At 31.9% G+C, this 24,660-nt stretch overlaps 1 protein-coding gene across 1 annotated transcript; it reads right to left on the reverse strand.

The window, feature by feature from the left end:
* Nucleotides 1–19,753: 19,753 nt before the first annotated feature.
* Nucleotides 19,754–21,387, reverse strand: LOC147404565 (protein FAR1-RELATED SEQUENCE 5-like). Its single transcript, XM_086437860.1, has 2 exons — nt 20,446–21,387; nt 19,754–19,837 (listed from the first exon to the last, which is right to left on the reverse strand). The coding sequence occupies exons 1-2, from the start codon at nt 21,385–21,387 to the stop codon at nt 19,754–19,756; spliced, it is 1,026 nt and encodes a 341-aa protein (XP_086293986.1).
* Between the last annotated feature and the right edge of the window lie 3,273 nt (nt 21,388–24,660).

Here is a 24,660-nt window from a genome sequence, read left to right on the forward strand (position 1 = left end):
AAGGTTTACGTGGCACCAAAAATTAATGGATTAATTCAATCACATTTTGAGGAGTATGAAATCAATTTTCAATGTCATGTACACAAAATTAGTGAATTGGCTCATTGTCAACATTTTAAAGAAATTCGATTTTGAATTGTTACGTATATTAAATTAGTGAGTTAACCCATACATTTCTAATCAAAGAAATTCTTTTTTTTTTTTTTTGGAATTGCCACTTGTATTACAATCAGTGAGTCGACTCGTTGATTTTTATTTAGAAAATCAATTTAAAATTTTTCGTGTACAAAAAATCAGTGAGTTGACTCACATGCCTATTTCATAGAAAACTTCGATTTTAAATTTCTAATGTACCCAAAATCAGTGAGTTGACTCACAATTTTGATCAAGAAAATTTTTATTTTTCAAAATCGTCACGTGTTCCAAAATCATTGATTTAACTCACATATATCCATTTTATAGAAAATAAATCGATTCAAATTTCTTATGTACCTAAAATCAGTGAGTAAACTCAATAATTTTGAATAAGAAAATTTTGACTTTCCAAAATCGTCACAAGCACCAAAATCATTGATTTAACTCACATATCCATTTTTTTTAAAATCGATTTAAATTTCTAATATACCCAAAATTAGTGAGTCGACTCACAATTTTGATTTTCTAAAATCGTCACGTGCGTCAAAATCATTGATTTAACTTACATATCCATTTTATAGAAAATAAAAATCGATTCAAATTTTTAATGTACCCAAAATCAATGAGTAGACTCAATAATTTTACTCAAGAAAATTTTGATTTTTCGAAATCGCCATGTGCGTCAAAATCATTGAATTAACTCACATATCCATTTTATAAAAAATAAATCAATTCAAATTTTTAATGTACCAAAAATCAATGAGTCGACTCAATAATTTTGATCAAGAAAATTTTGATTTTTCAAAATCGCCACGTGCGCCAAAATTATTGAATTAACTCACATATTCATTTTATAAAAAAAAATCAATTCAAATTTCTAATGTACCCAAAATTAGTGAGTCGACTCACAATTTTAATCAAGGAAATTTTGATTTTTCAAAATCGTCACGTGCGCCAAAATCATTGATTTAACTCACATATCCATTTTATAGAAAATAAAAATCGATTCAAATTTCTAATGTACCCAAAATCAGTGTGTAGACTCAATAATTTTGATCAAGAAAATTTTGATTTTTTAAAATCGTCACGTGCGCCAAAATCATTGAGTTAGCCCATACATTTCGCAAAATCAATGAATTGATCCATTAATATTATAAAATGAGGAAATTAATCTAATAATATTAATAATCAATTGGTTGATCCATCAATATTTCAGAAACTTTAAAAAATTGCCATTAGTGCCACGTACACTTCAAAAATCAACAAATCCATTCGGGTACATAAAAAATTATGAAATCAAGAATAAATAAATAAAATAAAATAAAAAGAAAAATTACCTTTGTCGAATGATTTTAGATGCTTAGATTCCTTCAATAAAAACTCGAAATAGCTTATGAGTTGTGCCGTGATCTTACGAGTTTGATGTGTGAATCTTTCTCTAAAATCGATTTTTTTTTTTTTATTGTTTGAATGGTTGAAAAAAAGGATGTAATGAAGAGGAAGAAAAATAGAGAGAGTGAAAGAAAGAAGATGATTGGGGGGGTATCTTCTATTCTTGATTTTTTTTTTATTTGAAGTAAGAAAAAATGTTAACAGAAGAAGATGATTGTTGCAGTTTTTTTTTTCTCTTTTAAAATGGGGAAGAAGAAGGAATGGGGTTGTCGTCCAACGTGGGAGAGAGGAGTTGAGGACGTTAATGGAGAAGAAGGTGTGATTTTTTTTAAGAAGGAAGAAGAAGGTTGTAAGTTTAATGGTGAAAAAAAATTACTGTCTTTTTTTAAATGTAGCCTCAAAAATATTTTTTCTCCTCTTTAATGATTTTTTTTATCCTCTTTTATAGTGATTCTACCATCAAACATGAGAGAGGGAGAGATAGTGACGGACATGGGTAGTTATGAGAAGTTGGAGAAAGGGAGATGGAGGACATGAGAAGAGAGAGTTGGAGAAGAAAATGTGTGTTCACGTTTTTTTCTTTCTCTCTTTTTTTATTTTTTATTTTTTTATTTTTAAAGAATGGGGGGTGGTGATCCCACGCTACTCGTCTAAATGATTTCTCATAGACCATTAAATTGATTGGTCGATCGGAACTCGATTTTAATTCAATCAGATTTTGATTTCAATTTGATCGAGTGAATTTTATTTTTTAGTTGATTGATTTAATTTTGAATTTGGTTAATCAATTTTAATTAGTCGATTGGATTTTAATTTCAATGTTAATCGATGGATTGGATTTTGATTTAAAAGTTTGATGGATTTTAATTTTCACTTTGCTTAATCGATTGGATTTTAATTTGACTTTTGTTTGATTATGATTTGATTTTGAATTTCAATTTGATTTGGTTGATTCAATTTTAATTTGATTTTAATTTTATTTTGATTGGTTGATCGATTTGATTGATTCTAATGATTTTCAACTTGATTTTCAATTTAATTTTGAATTGAATTTAGATTGATTTTTGTCGATATTTTAATTTGATATTTAAATTTGATGTTTAAATTTTGATTTTGATTTTGTATTTTAATTGATTTCTTGATTAAATTTTAGTTTAATTTTTATTTTGTATTTTAATTAAATTTTAATTTGATCTTGGTTAAATTTTAATTTAATTTTCAATTTGAATTTTATTTTGATTTTTAGTTAAAATTTGATTTGAATTTTAAATTGGTTCTTATGGTTTAATTTTAGATTAATTTTCGATTTGAATTTTATTTTCCTAGAAATTAAGGTCTCTATGTTACAGTTGGATATTGAGGGGCATTTTGATCATTTTTATGATTTTTTGATGATTTTTCTTGAATTTTTCTTTTTTCATTAATTTGGGTCCCGTTAGACCCGCAATCACATTCTGAGTACAATGGAGGTACTTTCGAGATTTTTCGGATGTCCAAAATTTATGAAGGGTATTTTTATCATTTTGGTAATTTTTTACAGATTTTCTTTGACTTTTTCTGTTTTTATCGATTTGGGTCCCATTAGACTCGAAATCAATGGAGGTATTTCCAAGATTTTTTGGGGGTCCGAAATTTATGAGGGGCATTTTCGTTATTTTGATGATTTTTTTACAGATTTTTACGAATTTATCTATTTTCATCAATTTGAGTCCCGTTAGACTCGAAATTACATTCTGAGTGCAATGGAGGTACTTCTGAGATTTTTCGAGGGTCCAAAATTTATGAGGGGTATTTTCATAATTTTGATGATTTTTTACAGAATTTTACGAATTTCAACGTGAGGTTTATTTCAGTCCCTGTGTGGTTATTTCTAAGTTTCAAAATTGTAGTTTCTTAGCGTAGCATGGTCTCTAAGTTATCGCTCTGTGTAGCGAACCTATGCGTACGTGCTTGCTAAGTCGGGCGTAAGATGTAGCGATCCTAAGCGTGCGTAACTTTATATATTGAATCATGACGAGTAGGGAGAATGAAAAGACTAGAAACAAAAGGAATAAAGTAGTACTCATGAGCCTTCGAGTTCTTTTATGCTCATCATTAGGAATCCACAACAACCAGGTGAAGAAGTGTCGAATTAGGCAGATGCAAAAATAGGGTGTCTATAGCAATGTGTGCACTTCCACATCAGCAATGTGAGAATTGATGTCAATTTCAATGTTACTCTAGGACGACTCATAAAAATATGAGAAGTTACTCATTTCTTTCACTTAGTTCCTTCAAGTACTTTTAGCTCTAGCACCAAGTTAGAAGTGTTTCGCAAGCTTTTGGATATGAATTGGAAGCTTGTTTGTACAAAGTAAAGTATCTTCTCCGACTTTAGCTTCATTGTGAAGCTAGTCTTGCTAAAGTAAAAGCTTGAAGTTATTCCAAATAGGCCCTATACTAGCAAAGTACATTTTCTCTCAATTAATGAAATTATGTCACACCAAATAAGAGTATTGACACACATTGAATACTAGTCCATTAAAATGCTAATTACAATGTCCAGCATTTGACGTTTCGTCTATGAATGAAACCAAGTTGTCTCGGATAAGTTTTTCGATACGTTCGAGTTATCTCATTCAACAATGAGACAAATGAACCATGATTTTAAATCTCATCTGATACGTTTGACTTGTATATGTCTCGTTGGTAAACGATACCAAGACATATTAGATGAATCGTCTCGGTCTTGGACGAGATTTAAAATCATGGTCTTCGCACCGATTCCCCCATCTTCATTTAAGCAATATTATTACCTTATTTAATATTAAGTAGAAGAGTAATTGAATGAGAAGTCAATACCCTAATTGGTCAGTCGCAATTGAATATTTATCCACTAAGGGATTATTCTATTGGTCCAACTAAGTTTTATTAAGAAAATAAACCAAATATAGAATTGAATGAGAAGGTAAGTCAAATCCCAATGAAATGTTAGGAAAAATTAATTAATAAATAAATAACTTATCAATTTGGAGAAATAGATTGAGATTAAGGTTTCATGTTGAACGTGGTGTCCTTAAGACAGATTTTGTCCATGTTCCGGTGTCAATAGTTCATAGATGTCTGTCTCTCAGGATACAATAATCTTTAACAGAGAGGGTAGCACTCCAATCTATGTTTATGGTGAACTCAAAATCTGTAAAGATGCAAATAGTGATTAAACAATAATCGATTGAATGAATTTTTAATTGAAAAATCTCACAATAATTTACTTGAGGAGGAATTAAAAAAGATTGATTAATTGTGAACCTTTTGGATCATCTCTAATTTATAAATAATGAAGGGTTTCTAAAAATTTCAAGAGTTGTGAAAAAATGTGGTGCCGAAAGCCTAAAAAGGTGTTTCAATGGAAACTAAACCAGTGCCTTTGGCGTTGGTTTGAAAAATGCAACTCTCATATTGAATAAACATATTGGTTAGAGTTTAAGATACTTAAAAGTTATAACTACTTAGGGTATTATCCCATGAGTGGTTAGTCACCTATTAAGTGTAGACACCCCATTATTGTATCTGCCTAATTCGACAATTTCTCACCCGATTTTGGTGGATTCCTAATGATGAATATAAAAGAACTCGAAGGCTTGTGAGTACTGCTTGATTCGTTCCGTTTCTAGTCTTTTCATTCCCCTACTCGTCACTACTCGACCTAGAAATTTACGCACGCTTAGGATCGCTACACCTTACACCTGACTTAGCAAGCACGTACGCATAGGTTCATTACACAATTCGATAAAGAAAAATTGTCAAAATGGGGAAGGAAAAGAAAACTATTTTAAAGGAATGCCACATAAGGGGCATTTGGGTTCTCGAACCTCAAATCTCCTTTCTTTCTTAGCCTATTCCTAAGCCCACCTATGGAAGTCCTCCTAAGTACCGCATGAAAAGGTCGAGGAAAATAGCAAGCGTGATCAGACAGTAACTCCAAAAAAAAAAAAAAAAAAAGATAGCCTACTAGGTTGAAAACCCGAAAGGGCGGTTTAGGCAAAATTTAAGGTAAGCTTGCAAGGTTGAAAATTTGAAAGGACGACCTTGGCAACAATCAGAGCAAAGGAAAAGAAAATTATAAGCTCGCTAGATCGAAAACCCGAAAAGGCGGTCTAGGCAAAAGTTAGAGCATGCTCGCTAGATTGAAAACCTGAACAGGCAATCTATGCAAAAGATAGAGCAATCAAAAGAAAATCTCTGTCGAATCGAAAATCTGAAAAGACGAGTCGAGTCAGAGCATCAGAAATCTGAAATGACTAAGCTTCAATACCCAGTTTAAGACAGGCAAAGACTTAGAAGACACATGTATCTCGTCTACCACTGATCTGGAAAAGTACTTTCCTAAGTGAACCAAAGGGGAAATAACGTGATCTCCAAGATGAATCTCAAAAGTGAATATTTGTTCCCAACAGATGAGCCTGACTCATGATCTTCAATAAAGTTCAAATTAAAAGTGAATCCTTAAAAGTTCATATTAAGGGGTACTTCTTCTTTTGTTCGGAAGCATATTTATTTTTTCTCCTACATTAGGGGCATGTCTCTTCAAAATATGTTCAATTATCCCTAGTGTAATGTCCTATCAAACTAGGGGCATTTTTGTTCTTAAGCCTGATCAATTTCAGCCCTAAAGGATAAGGAAAATCTGAAATTAAAGTTTACCCTTTTGATAGCATTTTTTGAAAACCCCTGAGTTTCAAATGTTGACTTGACCATCTAAAAGAAAAAAAAAATGATTCCTGTGGAGTGAGATTTTTACTCCAGTATTTTACTCAGACCTACTCAGATTTTGCTTAGACCTGCCGAGATTCTTTCTCGGATTTTGCTCAGACACCGCCGAGGGTTTTCTCGGATTTTACTCAAATTTTGCTCAGACCCGCCGAGATTCGTCTCGGATTTGCTCAGATACCGCCGAGGGTCATCTCGGAATTTACTTAGACTTACTCAGATTTTGCTCAGACCTGCCGAGATTCTTTCTCGGATTTGCTCAGATACCGCCGAGGGTCATCTCGGATTTTACTCAGATCTACTTAGATTTTACTCAGACCTGCTCAGTTTATTCTTAGATTTTACTCAGTTTTATCTGATTTTCTGCAAAGACATGTTGCACGGATTTTATGTTGACCTTACACAGTTTGCTATCCGCTCAGCATGAATGTGCAGAATGGAGATGCGCATTTTCAAAATCATCACTACACAATGGCACACACGTGCACCCACATTTCATTTACATTAGTCAAGGAGAACTTTTTTTCAAAATTCAAGGATCTGACATTTTTCCAAGGAGAGGTTATTCTCAAGGATCTGGACACTTTGTAATTGCCGAATTAGGCTGCAAAATGGACTGTCACTAGCTTTGGCATTCGGATGTCGCATTATCTACCACAATAGATTGGGCATCTAGTTTGCTTCCACCCTCTGCCAAAGAGGGGCATCTGTAGACACCCCATTATTGCATCTGTCTAACTCGACAATTTGTCACCCGATTTTAGTGGATTCTTAATAATGAATATAAAAGAACTTGAAGACTTGTGAGTACTGCTTGATTCGTTCCGTTTCTAGTCTTTTCATTCCCCTACTCGTCACTACTCGACCTAGAAATTTACGCATGCTTAGGATCGCTACACCTTACACCTGACTTAGCAAGCACGTACGCATAGGTTCATTACACAATTCGATAACTTAGAGACCTCGTTACGCTAGAAAAATATAACTTTAGAACTTAGAAATACACACACAGGGACTGAAAGAAATCTCACGCTGAAATTCCTAAAAATCTGTAAAAATCACAAAAATGATGAAAATACCCTTCATAAATTTTTGATGTCCGAAAAGTCTCAAAAGTACCCCCATTGCACTCAGAACGTGATTTCGAGTCTAACGGGACCCAAATCGATGAAAACAGAGAAATTTAAGAAAAATCATCAAAAATCGTAAAAATGACCAAAACGCCCCTTAACATCTAATTCTAACATAGAGACCTTGATCCCTAAGAAAATAAAACTCAAATAAAAAAATTAAACCAAAATAAAATTTAAATTGAAAATTAAACTAAAATCCAAAATTTAAAATTAATTTAAAATCGTAAAATCAAATTAAATTTCAATACAAAATAAAAATTACATTTTCAAGACACCGATTAAAATACAAAATCAAAATCAAAATCAAATTGAAAATCAAGTTAAAAATCACTCAACCAATTAAAATGCAAAATTGAATTAAAATTTTAAATCAATCAACCGAATCGACCAACCAAAAATGTAATTAACAAATTAAAATCCGTTCGATCACATTTAAATCGAAATCCAATCTACCGACCAATTAAAAATTGAAATCAATTTAAATTTCAAATTAAAATGCAAATTAATTAACCCATTCAAAATTTAAATTAAAAATTAAATTCAAATTAAACAATTAAAACTCAAATTAAAATCGAATCACCCAACCAATTAAAATGTAAAAATAAAATTGAACGATTAATCAATCAAAAATCGAAATCAAATCAACCAACAACCAAATTTAATATTAAAATTCAAATTAAATTCTAATCGAAATTCAAAATTTAAAATAAAATACAAATTCAAATGTAATTTAAAACATCAAATTAAATTTCAAATCAAAACATCGACTATGATAAAAAAAAAATTCGAAATCAACCAATCAGAAGGAAAATTAAATCGACCAATTACGATTCATAGGCGAAGAGTTACCATAGTACGAGTAGCGTAGGATCCCCCTCTTTCATTCTTTTAAAAAATAAAAGAAAAAAAATAAAAATTTCAAAAATAAAAAGAAAGAAGAAGAAACCACGTTTCTTCTTCTTCCCCACGTGCTCGCATGGTTTTCTTCTCCAACTCCTCCTTCTCTATTTTCTCCAACAACCCACGTTTTGGACCACCCACACAGCAGTCACGTTCTTCACCTCCTCTTCACTCTCTCCCTTGATCTCTCCCATCAACCCACGTCCTCCACCATTCTTCTTCTTCACAACAAAAACCAGCAACATTCTCTCACGTTTTTTGTTGTATAACCACCCATACAACTACCCACATCTCCACCCTCTCTCCCCTCTTTCTCTCACGTTTTATGGGAGAGAATGACTATAAAAAAACAGCAAGAGGAACCAAGAAGGGGGAGTTTTTGGCTGCCATTTTTCAAAAAAAGAAGAGAAAAAAAAAACGTTTTTCTTTTGGCTGCCATTAAAAACCAGCAACTTCAGCTCACTCATCTCTTTGATCTCTCCATCTTCTTCTCTCTCATGTTTTGAACAGCCCTTCTCCCCCACGTTGGAGCAAAACCAGTAGCTATTGCAACCCTCCATTCATATCTGAAATCGTCCAAAAACAGAGTCCAATCAATACCCTTTTCTCCCCCACGTTTTGGAGTAAAAACAACCGCCAATGCGGCCTCTCTCCGTCTCTATAAACTTCCAAAAACAGTAGCTATCAGGCCCTCCTTCCATCTTCACCTTGCTGCCCTCTTTTAGTTCTCCATTAAAAATCTGCAACTATCTCTTAGCCTGCAACCTTCTTCCCCAAAAAACCTGCAACATACCTTCACCTACTTCCTCATTTTTTATAGCAGCCATAAACCAGCCTGTAACACTCCTCATCCTCACAGTTTTACAACCTAACTCAGCCCTCACTTAATTTAATTTTTGCAACCAACTCAGCCCTCTATTCATCCTTATTATTAGCAACCCATGGAGCATCTCTATCCTCACAGTTAGTATCCCCAAAAGCCATTGGTTCAATCTTTTTTTTTTTTACCTTATAACTCTCTCAATTTCGGCCTTTAAGCAAGCTCATAGCCATTAAGCAAGCCTAGACCAACTCGATTTTGGGAACATGCTTCTTAAAAGCACGCAAGATCACAACAATTACTCACACACATTATTTTGAGTTCTTTTTTAAGGAATTTACACATCCAAAATTATTCGACAAAGGTAAATTTTTATTTTATTTTATTTTTATTTTTATTTTTCTTTGTTTTGTTTTTTTATTGTTTCTTGATTTCGTATGCATCTAAATTAATTCATGGATTTTTGGGGTATACGTGGCACTAATAACAATGTTCGAGTTTCTGAAATATTAGTGTATCAATTCATTCATACTTTTTTTGATTAATTGATCGATTGAATCAATTCACATATACCAAGTTGATGGTCCGGCTCATTGGATGTTAATATTTATCAGGTTGATACGTCACTTTTTGATGTTGTTGGGTCAACTCATTAATGTTGATTTTAATCGACTCGATAAAAATTAATGGTGTACACTAAACATAAAAAATCGATTTTCACAATAAAAATTTCGAGTCAACTCACTGATTTTAGGGATATTGGAAGTTTGAATTGATTTTTTTTAGCATGTGGGTTAACTTACCGATTTAATATATGTGGTACTTCAAAAATCGAGTTTCTTTGATAAAAAAATTGTGAGTCGACTTGTCGATTTTAATACACGTGACATTTCAAAATTCGAATTTTTAAAAATTAGGCACGTGGGTTAAATCACCGATTTAATACATGTGGCAATTCCAAAAAAATATTATGATTCTTATGATATAAAAATTACGAGTCGACTCGCTGATTTTGGGGTCATTGAGAATGCGAATCGAATTTTAAAAAAATTAGGCACGTGGGTTAAATCACCGATTTAATACACGTGGCGATTCCAAAAAATTAGGATTCTTTGTTTAACAAATTGCGAGTCGACTCGCTAATGTTTGGGACATTGAAAATTTGAATCGATTTTATTTTAAAATTAGGCACGTGGTTAACTCACCAATTTAATATATGTGGCAACTCAAAATTTGTGAAGTTAACCCACTGAATTTAATACACGTAATGGTTCAAAAATCGAATTTATTTGATAAATGTCGTCAATGAGCCAATTCATTAATTTCATGTACATGACATTGATAATCGATTTTCTATTATTCAAAGTATGATCGAATTGATCCATTAATTTTTGGTGCCATGTATGCCTCATTAAATCATGTAATTATTTTAACCGTAAGATTTATTTAGTAAATCTGATGCAATTTGATGATGATTGGACCTTAGTTTGACCTTTAGTCTTTGAATGTTGACCGTAGGATATTTTTGAATCGCAGTAGAGACTGATCATCTTGATCAGGCAGGTTCGGTGCCTAACACCTTCCGAAATTCGTAACCTGACCCTTTACCCATCTCTCTGATCCACGGACCGACCCATATCCATTTGGAGTTAATTTCGGTTTCTAGACCTAAACTAGGTGGCGACTCCCTATTCTTTTACGATCCCCGAGATATGTAGATCGGACCCCTAATCCGCTATTCAGCGGACGACCGCGGAGGTCGAGGTGATTTCATTAAGTTACTCCCAACCAATGAAAAAAATAAACAAAAGATTTTCAAATCCACCTTTATAAAATTCAACAATCTCCCACATGAATGTAGAAAACCAAACAAAGATCAATAAAATTAAATATATATTTATATTGAGAGTGCAAGATGAAAATTTTTCTTATTGGAATATGTGTCTTTTGGACTTGAATCTCCTTAGTGAAGACCAATCCAATTTACTTGACTATTCAGTGAACATGATATCTTTAACTAACTAACCGTTCTTGAAAATCAAGACAATAAGTTTCACACAAAGTCTTTTTATTACAATGGGTTCTTACGGTTGTGTTTATTACGATTCTAAATAACTCTTGGATTCATAAGTGCTTTAAAGAATTTAGCCTTTAAGATATAATTCTCATAGAAATGATCACACTTTTACACTTATATAGGTGACATCTATTAAAAATATCCTAAAATAACCAATATTAACCTTACATAATTGTAGATAATACTTTTACATCATAGAATTGGGGTATAAAGATTTTTCTTTATTTAATGTTCTTTTAGAATTACTCATAACTTACTTGTCATATTGAACCTAGATATTAGGATTTCTAGTCAACTAGATTAGGTTTTCATTAAGGTAATCTATTTAATATAGGCTTTAAACCAATTCTCCTCGATGTATTATAAACTTGCTCTCTAGATAATCCTTTAGTAAAAAGATATGCTAAGTTATCTTGAGGTCTTACAAAATCAATGGAAATGATTTTATTGGAGAGCATTTGTTTCATTGCATTATGTCTTCAGCGTATATGTTGAGACTTTCCATTGTATACATTATTCTGTGCTTTAATTATCGTTGCTTAGCAATCACAATGTACACATATTACATGCATTGCACTTGGTCAAAAATGGATATCCTCCAAACAATGCCTCAGTTATTTGGCTTATTTACTAGTCTTATCTAGTGCGATGAACTCTAATTTCATAGTAGATAAAGTAATACAAGTCTATTTGGAAGATTTTCAAGAGACGGCTGCACCCTCAAGAGTAAATACATACCTATTAGTGAATTTAGACACTTTTGAGTCTGATATCCAGTTAGCATCACTGTGACCTTCAATTATAGCGAGATACCTTGAATAATGCAAATTATAATGAAGAATATATTTTAAATATCTTAGTACTTTAACTAAAACTTTCCAATGATCATGTCCTAGGTTATTTGTGTATTTGCTTAATCTATTAACATAATAAACTATATCAGGGCGAGTATAATTCATAATATACATTAAATTATCAATCATATGAGAATATTCTAATTTAGATATACGATTACCAATATTGTTTTTAAAGATTACAATTGGCATTAAAAGGAGTTCTAACAGGTTCACAATCAAATTGATTAAACTTCTTTAAGTATTTTTTTCAATATAATGAGATTTTGATAAAATAAGACCATCAATAGTTCTTGATATTTTAATTCTTAAAATAAGATTTGCAAAGTCTAAATCTTTTATATCAAAATTCTCTAATAAAACTCTTTTAGTATATTTAATAATATTAAGATTAATACCCATAATTAACATGTCATCTACATATAAACAAACAATAACATATAAATTATTTATACTTTTCACATATATACATTTATCACACTCATTTATTTTAACCATTAGTCAACATTACATTGTCGAATTTTTCATGTCATTGTTTAGGAGTCCATTTTAAAAATACAAAAATTAACTAGCTTATGTTCTTGATCTTTATCCACAAATCCTTCAGGTTGACCCATATATATTTATCTATTTAAGAAAATAGTTTTAACATCTATTTGATGAATTTCTAATTTATATAAAGCCACTATTTCTATTAACATTCTAATTGATATTATTGTAATTACTGGTGAATAAGTGTGAAAGAAATCTAATTTTTCCTTTTGTCTAAATCTTTTAACTACTAGTCTAGTCTTATATTTATTAATAAACTCATCTAATTTTAATTTCTTTTTAAATATTTATTTACATCTTCTTGTTTTACTATAAAGAAGTAAATCCACTAATTCCAAGAATTATTTTACATTATAGATCCAATTTCACTATTAATGATTTATTTCCAATAAGAAATTTCTATATTAGACATAGCTTCTTTAAATGTTTAGAGTTGATTATCAGTTAAATAAGTTAAAAAATCTTGTCCAAATGAAGTTGTTATTTTAGCCCTTTTACTTCTTGTAGGTTCTAAGTCATTTTCTAAGTTATTTTGATTGTTACTTAAATCTATTTCTAATATTCTTTTAGGAGCATGACAAAAATTATTTTTTTTAAAGGAAAAACATCTTCAAAAAATTCAACATCTCTAGATTCAAGAATAGTATTTTCATCAACACTTAACACATTAGATTTGAAAATAAGAAACCTGTAACCACTACTAGTGTTAGCATAACCTATAAACACACAATCAATATTTTTAGGTCAAAGTTTAGTTCTTTTATATAATGGGACTAAGATTTTTACTAAGCACTCCCATACTTTCAAGTATTGAAAAAAATGGAATTTTACCTTTTTCAAAGTTTATAAGGTGTCTTATTAAATTTCTCACAAGGAATTTTATTTAAAAGATAATTTATTGACAAAACTGTTTCACCCTAAAAATTATGATGAAGACCTGAACTATTTAACATTACATTAATCATGTCTTCTAGAATTCTATTCTTTCTTGTTATTTTTTTTAGGGGGAGTAAAAGATGTAGATATTTGATGAATTATTCCATAATTTTCAAAAGATTCATTTACAGAATTAGAGTCATATTATCCACCCCTATCTGATCTAAGAATTTTAATTTTCCTAGAAAATTGATTTTCTACTTCATTTTTATAAATTCAAAATTAATGTAGTACTTCATCTTTATTACTTTGTGGCGCCCTACCAAACTCTAACACCAAGCCCCATGTCAGATCTCGACGCACAAGGTAGCACCTCAAAATTTTGGCATAGTCTCCTTTATTTATGTTAGCATTCCAAAGAATTCAACCTGCACCTAATAAACGACATACAATCCTACATATATATATATACAAAATATAATACTAGCGAAAACCTATACACATCTAATAACGTATGATAGATCAGAGTGTGGAAGAAGAAATTTACATACAGGCTTATACAGAAATTCCTCACTCTAACAAAATTCCTAACACTCAATACAGAATCAAAAATACCTCTAGACGAACTGACACCACTAGGGTATATAGCCTTAGTACTTACCAACTAACGGACTCTGGTCGTCTATCTGACCCACCAGATGGTCCCCACTCACTGGTTCTACGCCCGCCTCGCCAACTGCAAGCTCTGATGCTAAAAAAAATAGGAAGGAACAGGTGAGTAACAATGGTTACCCAGTAAGGAAACAAATAATTTCTGCTAATAACCCCTCCTGACATGAATGAATGAACATACAGAATCATTTTAAAATATACAAAATTTTACAGAAGAAACTACGATTAACTGATACATATAGCAAGGGATGATCAACTAAACATTTTAAAACTAACATTACATCAACCAACAGTACTCACTATAGTATTTTCTTTATATACAAATCTAATCAACCAAATACAAACATTAAACATGCATTTTATTTTATATATCAAAGTAAGACAACAGACACATAATACACTATGGTGAAATATTGGAATTAGAGAGTTGGGATTCACGACTGGATCACTCCCAATCGGGACATGATGTTACAATTCTTCTTTGGCTTTTAGTTCCTGATTTTGTGGTCGGTCACTGCACTTATCACGCTTGGTTAACCATTTATCCGGCTCAGGCTGGCCATTTGACCTGACCATAAGCAATGGGTCTCTTTTCGATGTGTCAGAACGTTCGAATACTATAGATTGTTAGTGATCACTGACTAATCATCTTCGTCTATGCCTATCAGGCGTGTATATGATTCCCAAATATACAAACCATTCGTATACGACCACCTTTAAATTACAAGTTCACTAGTAAAGATAAAGAGGAATAACCCAGATTTTAGTTGTGACTCCACTCTCATACGCATCTCATACCACGTATGAGCTTGGTGGTCCCTACCGTATATCCCAGGATAGTACACCATTCCAGATGATATGACGCACTATTCCTTTAAGCATTCATAGACTTTTTAACAACTTACAAAATAGCTACATATATATTATTTTCATTTGAAAACAAAAGAGAAATTAACAATACAAGGTTGAGAATAGATATCCAGTTTCCTATCATGCAATTTGACTACCCGGCCTAAAATAAATAACTGAACGGAAAAGTAAACAACGCCTCGCGCTAACATAAAGTAAATAAACATGCAACCAGTAACATTATCCCTGGATATCCGTTCACCAACCTACACACAACACAACAATGTAAAATGCAGACATCACCCCTCGGGTGTGACTATGATATTTTACCGTTTCATACCATTTTTTTCTTTTTTCGATTTTTACCTTTTTCAATCTTTCAAACAAAATATCAACTTTCTGATATTCATCAACTTAATTAGAGTTCATTGAATATTAAATCATTTTTTCTAATTATGAAATTTATTTTCATCAATAATATTAAAAAAGTACAATACTTAGATCAAAACGGGGTCCGAACAGTACATAAGACCCAACTGACAGAAATAGCTCGTTGAAATATCCTACCCATGAATAATTTGTTGAAAAATACAATTAATTAAACATATCAAATATGCAAGTTTTGACGAAAATTTGAAATAACCGATTGAATTCTATATTTTTGGAAATTCATAACAAATTTTTAATAAAAACCTAAATACAATTTTCACAATCTACGATTACTAATAGAAATTGAGAGTTCCTTACTATATCTGTGTGAAATAATCGAAGCGCGTGCGCAAAAATCGAGATGAACGGCACAAAAATCGAGACTGACTGAACTTCGAGGTAATTGATTTTTGAATCTAACCCGGTGATTTTGAAGATCTCAAGGCCGTCGTCCTTTCTCCCTTCTACGAGGGAAGACTGTTTGATCCCGAAACGGATGATATCTGAGGTCGAAGTTTCGAAACTCCCGTATATAAATACGATTGATTTTTGACGATACGAGATGAAAGAAGAGATGAAACGAAGAGATGAAACGAAGAGATCTTGGGTGGGTTTTGTAGGTGTCGAGGCTGCAGACCTTTCTCCCTTCTGTGTCGGAAGTCGACGGCGAGCGGTTTACAACGAATCCGAGGTTGAAAATCGATTTTTTTTTTTAAATGGGTTGGCTGATTTTTGGTCATTTAAAACGAAAGTGAATAGTGAAAAAAATTAAAAAATTTTATTTATATATATCTTGGGACGAAATCAGTATTTTACCTATTGTTTTGATCGACGATAACTTGACCGTCCGGACTCCAAAACTGACAAATGGATACTTCATTTTATCTAATTTTTCGTTCTAGATCTAATGATATGGTCAATTTCTATAAATTTTGTCTCTAACAAAAATTTACATTTTTACCATGAGGTGACCCCTAAAATTGACGTCATTTTCGTTTTTAACGATAATTCGACTTTCTGTGCTCTAAAAATGATAAATAAATAGTCCATATTCAATAATTTTCTATTACGAACCCAATAGTATAATCAAATCTTAATAATTCTTACTCTAGCAAAAAGTCATTATTTTAGTCTGGTCCGACTTGGTAATCGAGGATTTTGTAACTTTTATGTTCGGACTCGCATTTGAGTGTACTTACAGGCTAAAATATGCTTTTTGATCATTTTGAACTCAATGGTGAGGTCAGATTCCATTAAAAATGATCAGAAACATCCTAAAGTTTTACCCATAAGTCCTACTTTCAAGATTTTCTCAAAATTCTAATATTTATTTTTCTTCGAGATACAAATCGAGAACTCGGGGTTTTACATACTTAGTAAATAAATATAATAAAATGTAGTATTATCATCAATAAAATTAACAAAATCTAATGCTTTGCAAGTTTCACATTTATATTTTCTATCTATTTCAAACTTAAGTAAAGGTCCTAAATTAATCATTCTTTATAAGGATCCAAAATTTACATGTCCTAATTTAATATGTCAAAAATTAAATAATTCATATATATAAGTAAAAGAAATAATTTTATTATTCATTTCAATAGATACATTCCGTTTGAATAATTAATCACTCAAATATCTCTTTCTCACAAACATCCCATTCTTGATTAAAGATAAATTTGTCTAACTCAAACACTAACTTAAAATCCTTTTTACTTAGTAATAACCCAGATACTAGATTATTTCAAATATCTAGTATATGTAAGACATCATTCAAAGTAAGAATCTTTCCTGAAGTGAACTTTATTACAATATTTCCATGTCCCACAACTAAAGAAATAAAAGAGTTTCTCAAGTAGAATTGTTCTTCATTCTCTATCTTATGATATATAGAAAATACATTTATGTCAAAGTAGATGTGTCTAGTAGCCCTAGTGTTCACCCACCAATCTTTGTTGTCATTCATAAAGTTTATTTTTAAAAATAATTACAACAAAATTCTTTGTTTTGACCACATTTGCTTGACCAGGCTTGTTAGGTTTGAAAGAATCATGTCCCCTTACATTTTCAACAATCATTTGCTTGATATATGGGTTTCCCACACACAAAGCATTTGTATACCATTTTCTTGAAATTTTTGTTTTTGGGACCATTGTTCTTCCACTTTTGATTTATATGAGAGTTGGGTTTGGGTTTATATGTATTTTTTTTCACAACATTTGCTTTGGATTTTATGGATTAAATCATAACATTCTTCTCTTTATTTATGTTATCTTCTTCAATTCTTAACCTCATAATTAAATCCTTTATAGACATCTCCTTACGTTTATGCTTAAGATAATTTTTGAAATCTTTCCAAGTTGGTGGAAGTTTTTCAATTATAGATGCAACTTGAAAAGATTCATTGATTGACATACCTTCGACATGAATTAAAATTTGAAGATTTTGGATTTGATTTTTGAATAATTTGGAATTCATCATTTTAAAATGTAGGAATCTACCAAAAACAAATTTCTTTCTTCTGACATCTTCTGTTTTGTATTTTTTTGTCTAGGGATTTCCAAAGCAGTTTCGCATTTAGAATCTGTGAGTACACTTTGTACAACACATTATCTAGCCCATTCAGAATAGTTTCTACATAAGAAGACTGAATTTTTTTAGGCTTCTGATGCAATAACTGTAGTATCATCTCCCACATTCTCATTAAGAATAGGAGGGTCTTTTTTAAAAAGATGGGTTGAATTCAAGGTAGTAAGATAGAACAATATTTTCTGTTACCATCTTTTAAAGTCACTACTATCAAAATTTTCTAATTTCTCTTAATGATTCATTTTCCAATGAAACTGATTTACACTTAATAAAATTAAGTCTTAAGATTGTTGGGTGAATCAATTTTATTAAGAAAATAACCCAAATATAGAATTGAATGAGAATGTAAATCAAATCCAAATTAAATATTAGAAAAGAAGAATTAAGAAAAAAAGAAAGTTTACAGAACTTATCGATTCGGAGAAATAGATTGAGATCAAGGCTTCACGTTGAACGCAATGTCCTTAAGACAGATTTTGCCTCTACTCTGATGACAACAGTTCGTAGACGTCTGTCTCCCAAGATACAGTGATCTATAACAGAGAAGGTTGCACTCTAATTTCTGTTTATGGTGAAATTGAAAATATTTGGTACTCTTTTATATATATATATTGCGACACACGAAATCAGTCGTTCGATTCGCGCTAGATCTACGGTCCAGATTGGGTGTAGCAACCATTTGAATGTAAAATAACGAATTTTCGTTATTTGCAAACACCTCCCCGTAAACAAAAAGAAAAAAACAGATCTGATTTCTTCATTTCTTCTTCACTCTCATCTTCGTCTTCTTCCAAACTCTCTGCCCTGCGTTCGAAGACACAGATCTGAGATCTGAACCCAAATATCCGAGGTTGCACATGGATTAAAATCAAAATATCCAAGTATCCACGACATCGATATGACAGACATTTTGAAGGATTTGGGGGTGACTTAGGGCTTTCAACCTCTATTCTTTTATCCTCTATTCTTAGATTTTTCTACAATCGGATAACCGAGGTTGTAGAGATTTACCCAAATATCCGAGGTTGCACAGATTTCATATCACATAACTACTCCATCAAATCTAAATTCAATTAGAACTAAAACAACCAAGCACAAAAAAGTTAATAATTTATTTTTTCAATTCCCTCCACGCAGACTTGAATGTCATGGGTTTGACTTTCAAGTTACTATCTCAACATTATAACACTTTGTTCAAACAATTTCAATAGTTGTTTACAATTAGGATTATGCTCGTAAACAATCCAAAACCTAAAAATAAAAATCTAACAGATTTGAAAGTCATCGAAATAGAACTCTTTCTTTTTAATACTTAGTCTCCCCATGTCATTTTCATTTTGAAAATAATCCAACTACTTTCTTTAATTTTCTCATTCATTTGATATTTGTTTGGAGCATATCATCCACTGGGGTATGCAATTCATGGGCAAGTCATGTAATCTGTATTCTAGTACACAATTTATGCATAATCTGATAAGTAAAATCAAGGAAATCAGTTAATGTTAGAGACTGAATATTCACTCACTCTATTTTCTGTGTTCAGTTATGAGAAATGTTGCCTCCACGCTCCATAAATGGTACAAGCCAAAAGGCTTGCACCCAAGATAAGCTCTATTAACTAGACATTAAGTTCTTTCTCTTCAAACAACTTACCTTGATCGATGATTTAGGGTAATTTGAACATGGGATGAGATAATCCCTAATGCTCATCTGTATTAGCAGTTCTTTAAGAAAGCCATGTCAGCATCTTAGTACTCATAGCAACAGTTACCCGTATACCAGGTTCTAGTATTTGGTCAATTATAACATTCTGCAAATTTAGTAATCAAATCAATCAATAAACAACCAAAAAACACTAACCATACTTTCAGGAATTACCAAAAAGAGCAACTTAAGAAAATCAGTAAGTGAGAATATATTCAAACATAACATACCCTCATTCCAAAGAAAAGGCCTCGTGATCGCTCTCCATGTCTTTGCCCAACTCTTGTATATCATCAATTTCTGAGGAAAAATTCATAAATAAATAAATAAGATATTACTTAAAATTTATTCAATTAAATGCATTAAATTAAGTCATTAGTTTATAAAGATACTTATAATTACCTTGAGTACAATCTTTTTTCTTTCTATTTGGATTCACAAGACATATTCGTTTATCGTGTCCAAGTTTATGACAGAATGTATATTTTCTTTTCTTCTTTTGTTGGCTCAACTCAATACTGCTTTTCAACCTACCCGTAGTATCAACTTTTTCTTTTTCCTTGTCACCTTCTTTCTACCCTTTGTTTGTGCGATATTCGAGTCTAAAAGTAACTGAGATAGGTTACATTTTCCTTTTTCATGTGCCTCTTCATTCGGTTGAGCAACAATTTCTTCCATTTTAATTGCATAAATTTATTTCGACAAATCATTTACGACATTCGTGAAAAATGCGTATGCTTTCATTGAAGATGATGCATAACTGGCTAATGTAGTAGCCTGTTTACACATATTGCCATATCTCAATGCTTCGGAAGGTTCATTCCCATCGATTGTTACTTGTACATCCATCACCCTAAATTTATTGGCCCCTTGTCTCCATCTCTCAATAATAAAGTGTGATGGTATAACATGAATGTCAAGATGTGTGAACACCTTTAAAAAATACCGACAAACAATTCCAAGAAACTCAATTTTTTTACACCCGCATGTACCCTCGTAGGTATCCACATTTATTTTCAAAATAAAGTCATCAGGCTCGCAAAACTTTGTTTTCACAAAAAACGTCTGAATTCCTTCTTCCATCTCCCTTCTTTCAACTTTATATCGGAAAACTTGGACCCATTCTTCCTCTAATTTTTCAAATATACTTATCGCATAAACTGTTGATGCATGTTTCAAAAGCAAGTCGTTGTCATTGACACATCGAAACTTGTGCTCTGTCTCATAATCTTTATCACTCTCTTTTTTCAAAATATTCTTCAAAGCTTCTTCATACTTCACAACAAATTCTCTGAGATTTGTTGTCGAATTAACAAATCCATCAAAAAATGCATTGATGCTTTTGCTACGCCCAGTGGTATTCATACCAGCAAAAAAAGTTGTTCGATTATACGTAGGCACCCAAGATTCCTGTATTTCAAACAGGTGTTGCAACCATTCATTTTCTTCTAATCCATTTTCCTGAATCACGTTATGCCACTGTTTTTCGAACTCTTCCCCAGAATATGTCGACCAAATACATTTTTCTATCTTACTTCTGAAAGTAGAATTTTCAAAGTATTTATGAGACAATTTCTTCGCAAATTTCTTCCGAATGTGCCAAATACATAGACGATGACGACTGTTGGGAAAAACTTTGGCAATTGCATTCCTCATTGCCAAGTCCTAGTCTGTGATTATTGAAATTGGATGTTTTCCCCTCATACCTTTAAGCCACATCTCGAACAACCATACAAAAGTAGTCTCTGTCTCATCTCCTAGAAGAGCGCATCCAAATTGGATAGATTGAAAATGATGATTGACTCCAGTAAACGAGGCGAACGGCATCTTGTACTTATTTGTCCTATAAGTTGTGTCAAATGTAACCACATCACCAAAATATTCATATGACAATCTTGACCTCACATCCACCAAAAAAAAATTAATTGCTCTCCCATCTTCATCACATTGTATCCCATAGAAAAATTGTGGATTTTCATTTTATTTTTCAATAAAGTACTCAAGTACACATTGTGCATCGCCTCTTTCCAAATCCTGTCGCCTAACATTTCGAAGGTGATTGTAACAGTCTCTATCATCAAAACCGATCATATCTCCACGAAGAATTGATGGAACTTTATTAATTTGAATGTTTTGATTACGAAATGTTTTTGTTAGATCCTTAGCTACGCTCGGCATATTTCGATTCAATTTCATTTTCATTCTCCTCGATGGTGTGAGAACCTTGTGATTATGATCATCGTTGAAAACCGACACTCTCCATTTTACTGCACGTTGGTTGAATACAATGCGCATGTTTGCTTCACATCCATATTTAAAAGTAGAACAACTTCATACAATTCTCTTTTTCCCCTTTTCATTCTCATCTGTTATCGCATCTTCTTTTATCCTCGGTATATGTTTGCCTTCATGTATGCAAACATATCTTATCCCAGTCACCGCATTTGAACCTCTTATCGTCCTTGAACTACTTCGTACACGAATGCAAAACCCTTCCTGACGTCCGTATTCTTCATAGTATTTTTTTGCTTCCTCAGTTGAATCAAAAACCATCCCAACATATGGTGCATTTAACTTTCGAACATCTTTGTTAGGATTGAGGCAATCAACACGTTCCCCAATATCTACTTCCATAATCGAAAATGATCCCACATTTTCATTCACATGTACACTCCCACACTTGTCAACGTCAATCGTATCCATGAAGAATTATCTAAAACAAATTAACAAAGTCCCAGTTGAGGTTAACTAAAATATATTGAAATTTATATTTATTCAACATCTAAATAATAATACAAAAGGACTTGCCAACTCATATTTCTTACATTCAAATCAATGATACTCGAAGCTATCTAAAAGAATAAATGGAAAGCCATTTCTAAAATCCTCAAAAGGATTAGTGGCATGTGTGTCAAATAGCTAGTTAACTTACCCCGAAAAGCCTTAGAAAATATGACCAAATCTCTAAGGCCACTTGTAATGAATGAGTAAGTGATCTACATTTACTTATTACATCCCCAATTTCATAAATAATTTATCACACCCTAGTTAAATATTAAAACACACAATCCAAACATTACAAAAACTTGGTTCAACTAATTATTTCAACATTACAAAGCGTCATAACACATTGAAACAACTTTAGCAGTTGTTTACAATTAGGATTAGGCTTATATAAAATCTTAAATCTAATAAATAGAAATCTTTATAAATAAATAAAAAAGACAAAATAATGAGAGAGTGTGTTTCTATTGGCACCCCAACTTTTACCTATTCTCAACATTACAAAGTAGTATAACACATTGAAACAACTTCAACAGTTATTTACAATTAGGATTCGGCCCATATAAAATCTTAAATCTAACAAATAGAAATCTAAAACAAAACAAAAAATTTGAGAGTGTGTTTCTATTGGCACTTCAATTTTCACTTATTCTCAATGATGACTTATTTTTTTAAGGGGTGAATCTCCATTTCGTACCCTGAATATGACAAAATTTCCGATTCGGTACAGTGTTCATTTTAACTCTCAAAACATGTTTTTACAGTTAATTCGTCACTTTTATAATGTACGAATTCATGAATTCTGTCAGTTTTATAGTCTATGAATTCATTGATAAAATACCAGCAATTTTGCCTTACCAGCGATTTCACTGATAATTTTTTAATGAATTGGTTGATAATAAACATGATGAATTTATTGGAAAAACATGTTTTGGGATTTAAAATGAACAATGTACCAAAATCAAAACCCATTTGCAGGATCATACCATGTACAATGTAACAAAACCAAAACCAATTAGGCAGAAAACCCATATGTGTCGTAGGAACGCATATTTAAAATGAACAATGTACCAAAACCAAAACCCATTAGGTAGAAAACCCATGCTACCTAACAACACACTAAAAATCGAAGAGGAAGAAGACAAAGATGGAGATGAAGATCGATTGCAAGAAACTCAACAAAAAATTAAATAAAAAAAAAATTATTAAACAAATAAAAGTGCAAAAAAATTAAAAAACAAGAGTTTGTGATTTGTTACCTTAGGATTTCTGTCGAGCTCTTTGTTTCTGTGAGTCGTCGTCTGTGCAACAAGTTAGAGAGAGAGAGAGATGAGGAAGACGGTGATGAATGATTGTCGCAGATATGAGTTTGAAGAGGAAGAAGAAAACGAAGATGGAGAAGAGGAAGAAGAAGACGAAGATGGAGAACTCTCTGTCGAAGATCGATCTGACGAAGAGGAAGAGAGTGAAGAAGAAAACAAAGGTTCAGATCTTAGATCTGTGTCTTTGAACGCAGGGCAGAGAGTTTGGAAGAAGACAAAGATGAGAGTGAAGAAGAAATGAAGAAATCAGATCTGTTTTTTCTTTTTGTTTACGGGGAGGCATTTGCAAATAACGAAAATTCGTTATTTTACATTCGAATGGTTGCTACACCCGATCTGGACCGTAGATCTAGCGCGAATCGAACGGCTGATTTCGTGTGTCGCGATGGGGGTCGTAGTAACCCCTATATATATATATATATCGAAAATAAGTAAGGATGCAAATAGTGATTAAACTGTAATCGATTGAATGAGTTTCTACTTGAAAAATCTCACAATAATTTACTTAAGGAGGAATTGAAAAAGATTGATTAATTGTGACTCTTTTGGATCATCTCTAATTTATAAACAATAAAAGGTTTCCAAAAATTTCAAGAGTCATGAAAAAATGGGGTACCAAAAACTTAGAAATGTGTTTCAATGGAGACCGACTCAGTGCCTTTCGCATTGGTTTGAAAAATGCAACTCTCATGTTGAAGAAACACGTTGGCTATAGTGTGAAATACTTAAAAGTTATAACTACTTAGAATATTATCTCATGATTAGTTAGTCACCTATTAAGTTACTCTCAACTAATGGAAAAAAATAAACAAAAGGTTTTCAA

Source organism: Akebia trifoliata, chromosome 4 (assembly GCF_017979445.1).
Source record: "Akebia trifoliata isolate Shusen 1 chromosome 4, ASM1797944v1, whole genome shotgun sequence".
In the NCBI taxonomy this organism is placed as follows: Eukaryota; Viridiplantae; Streptophyta; class Magnoliopsida; order Ranunculales; family Lardizabalaceae; genus Akebia; species Akebia trifoliata.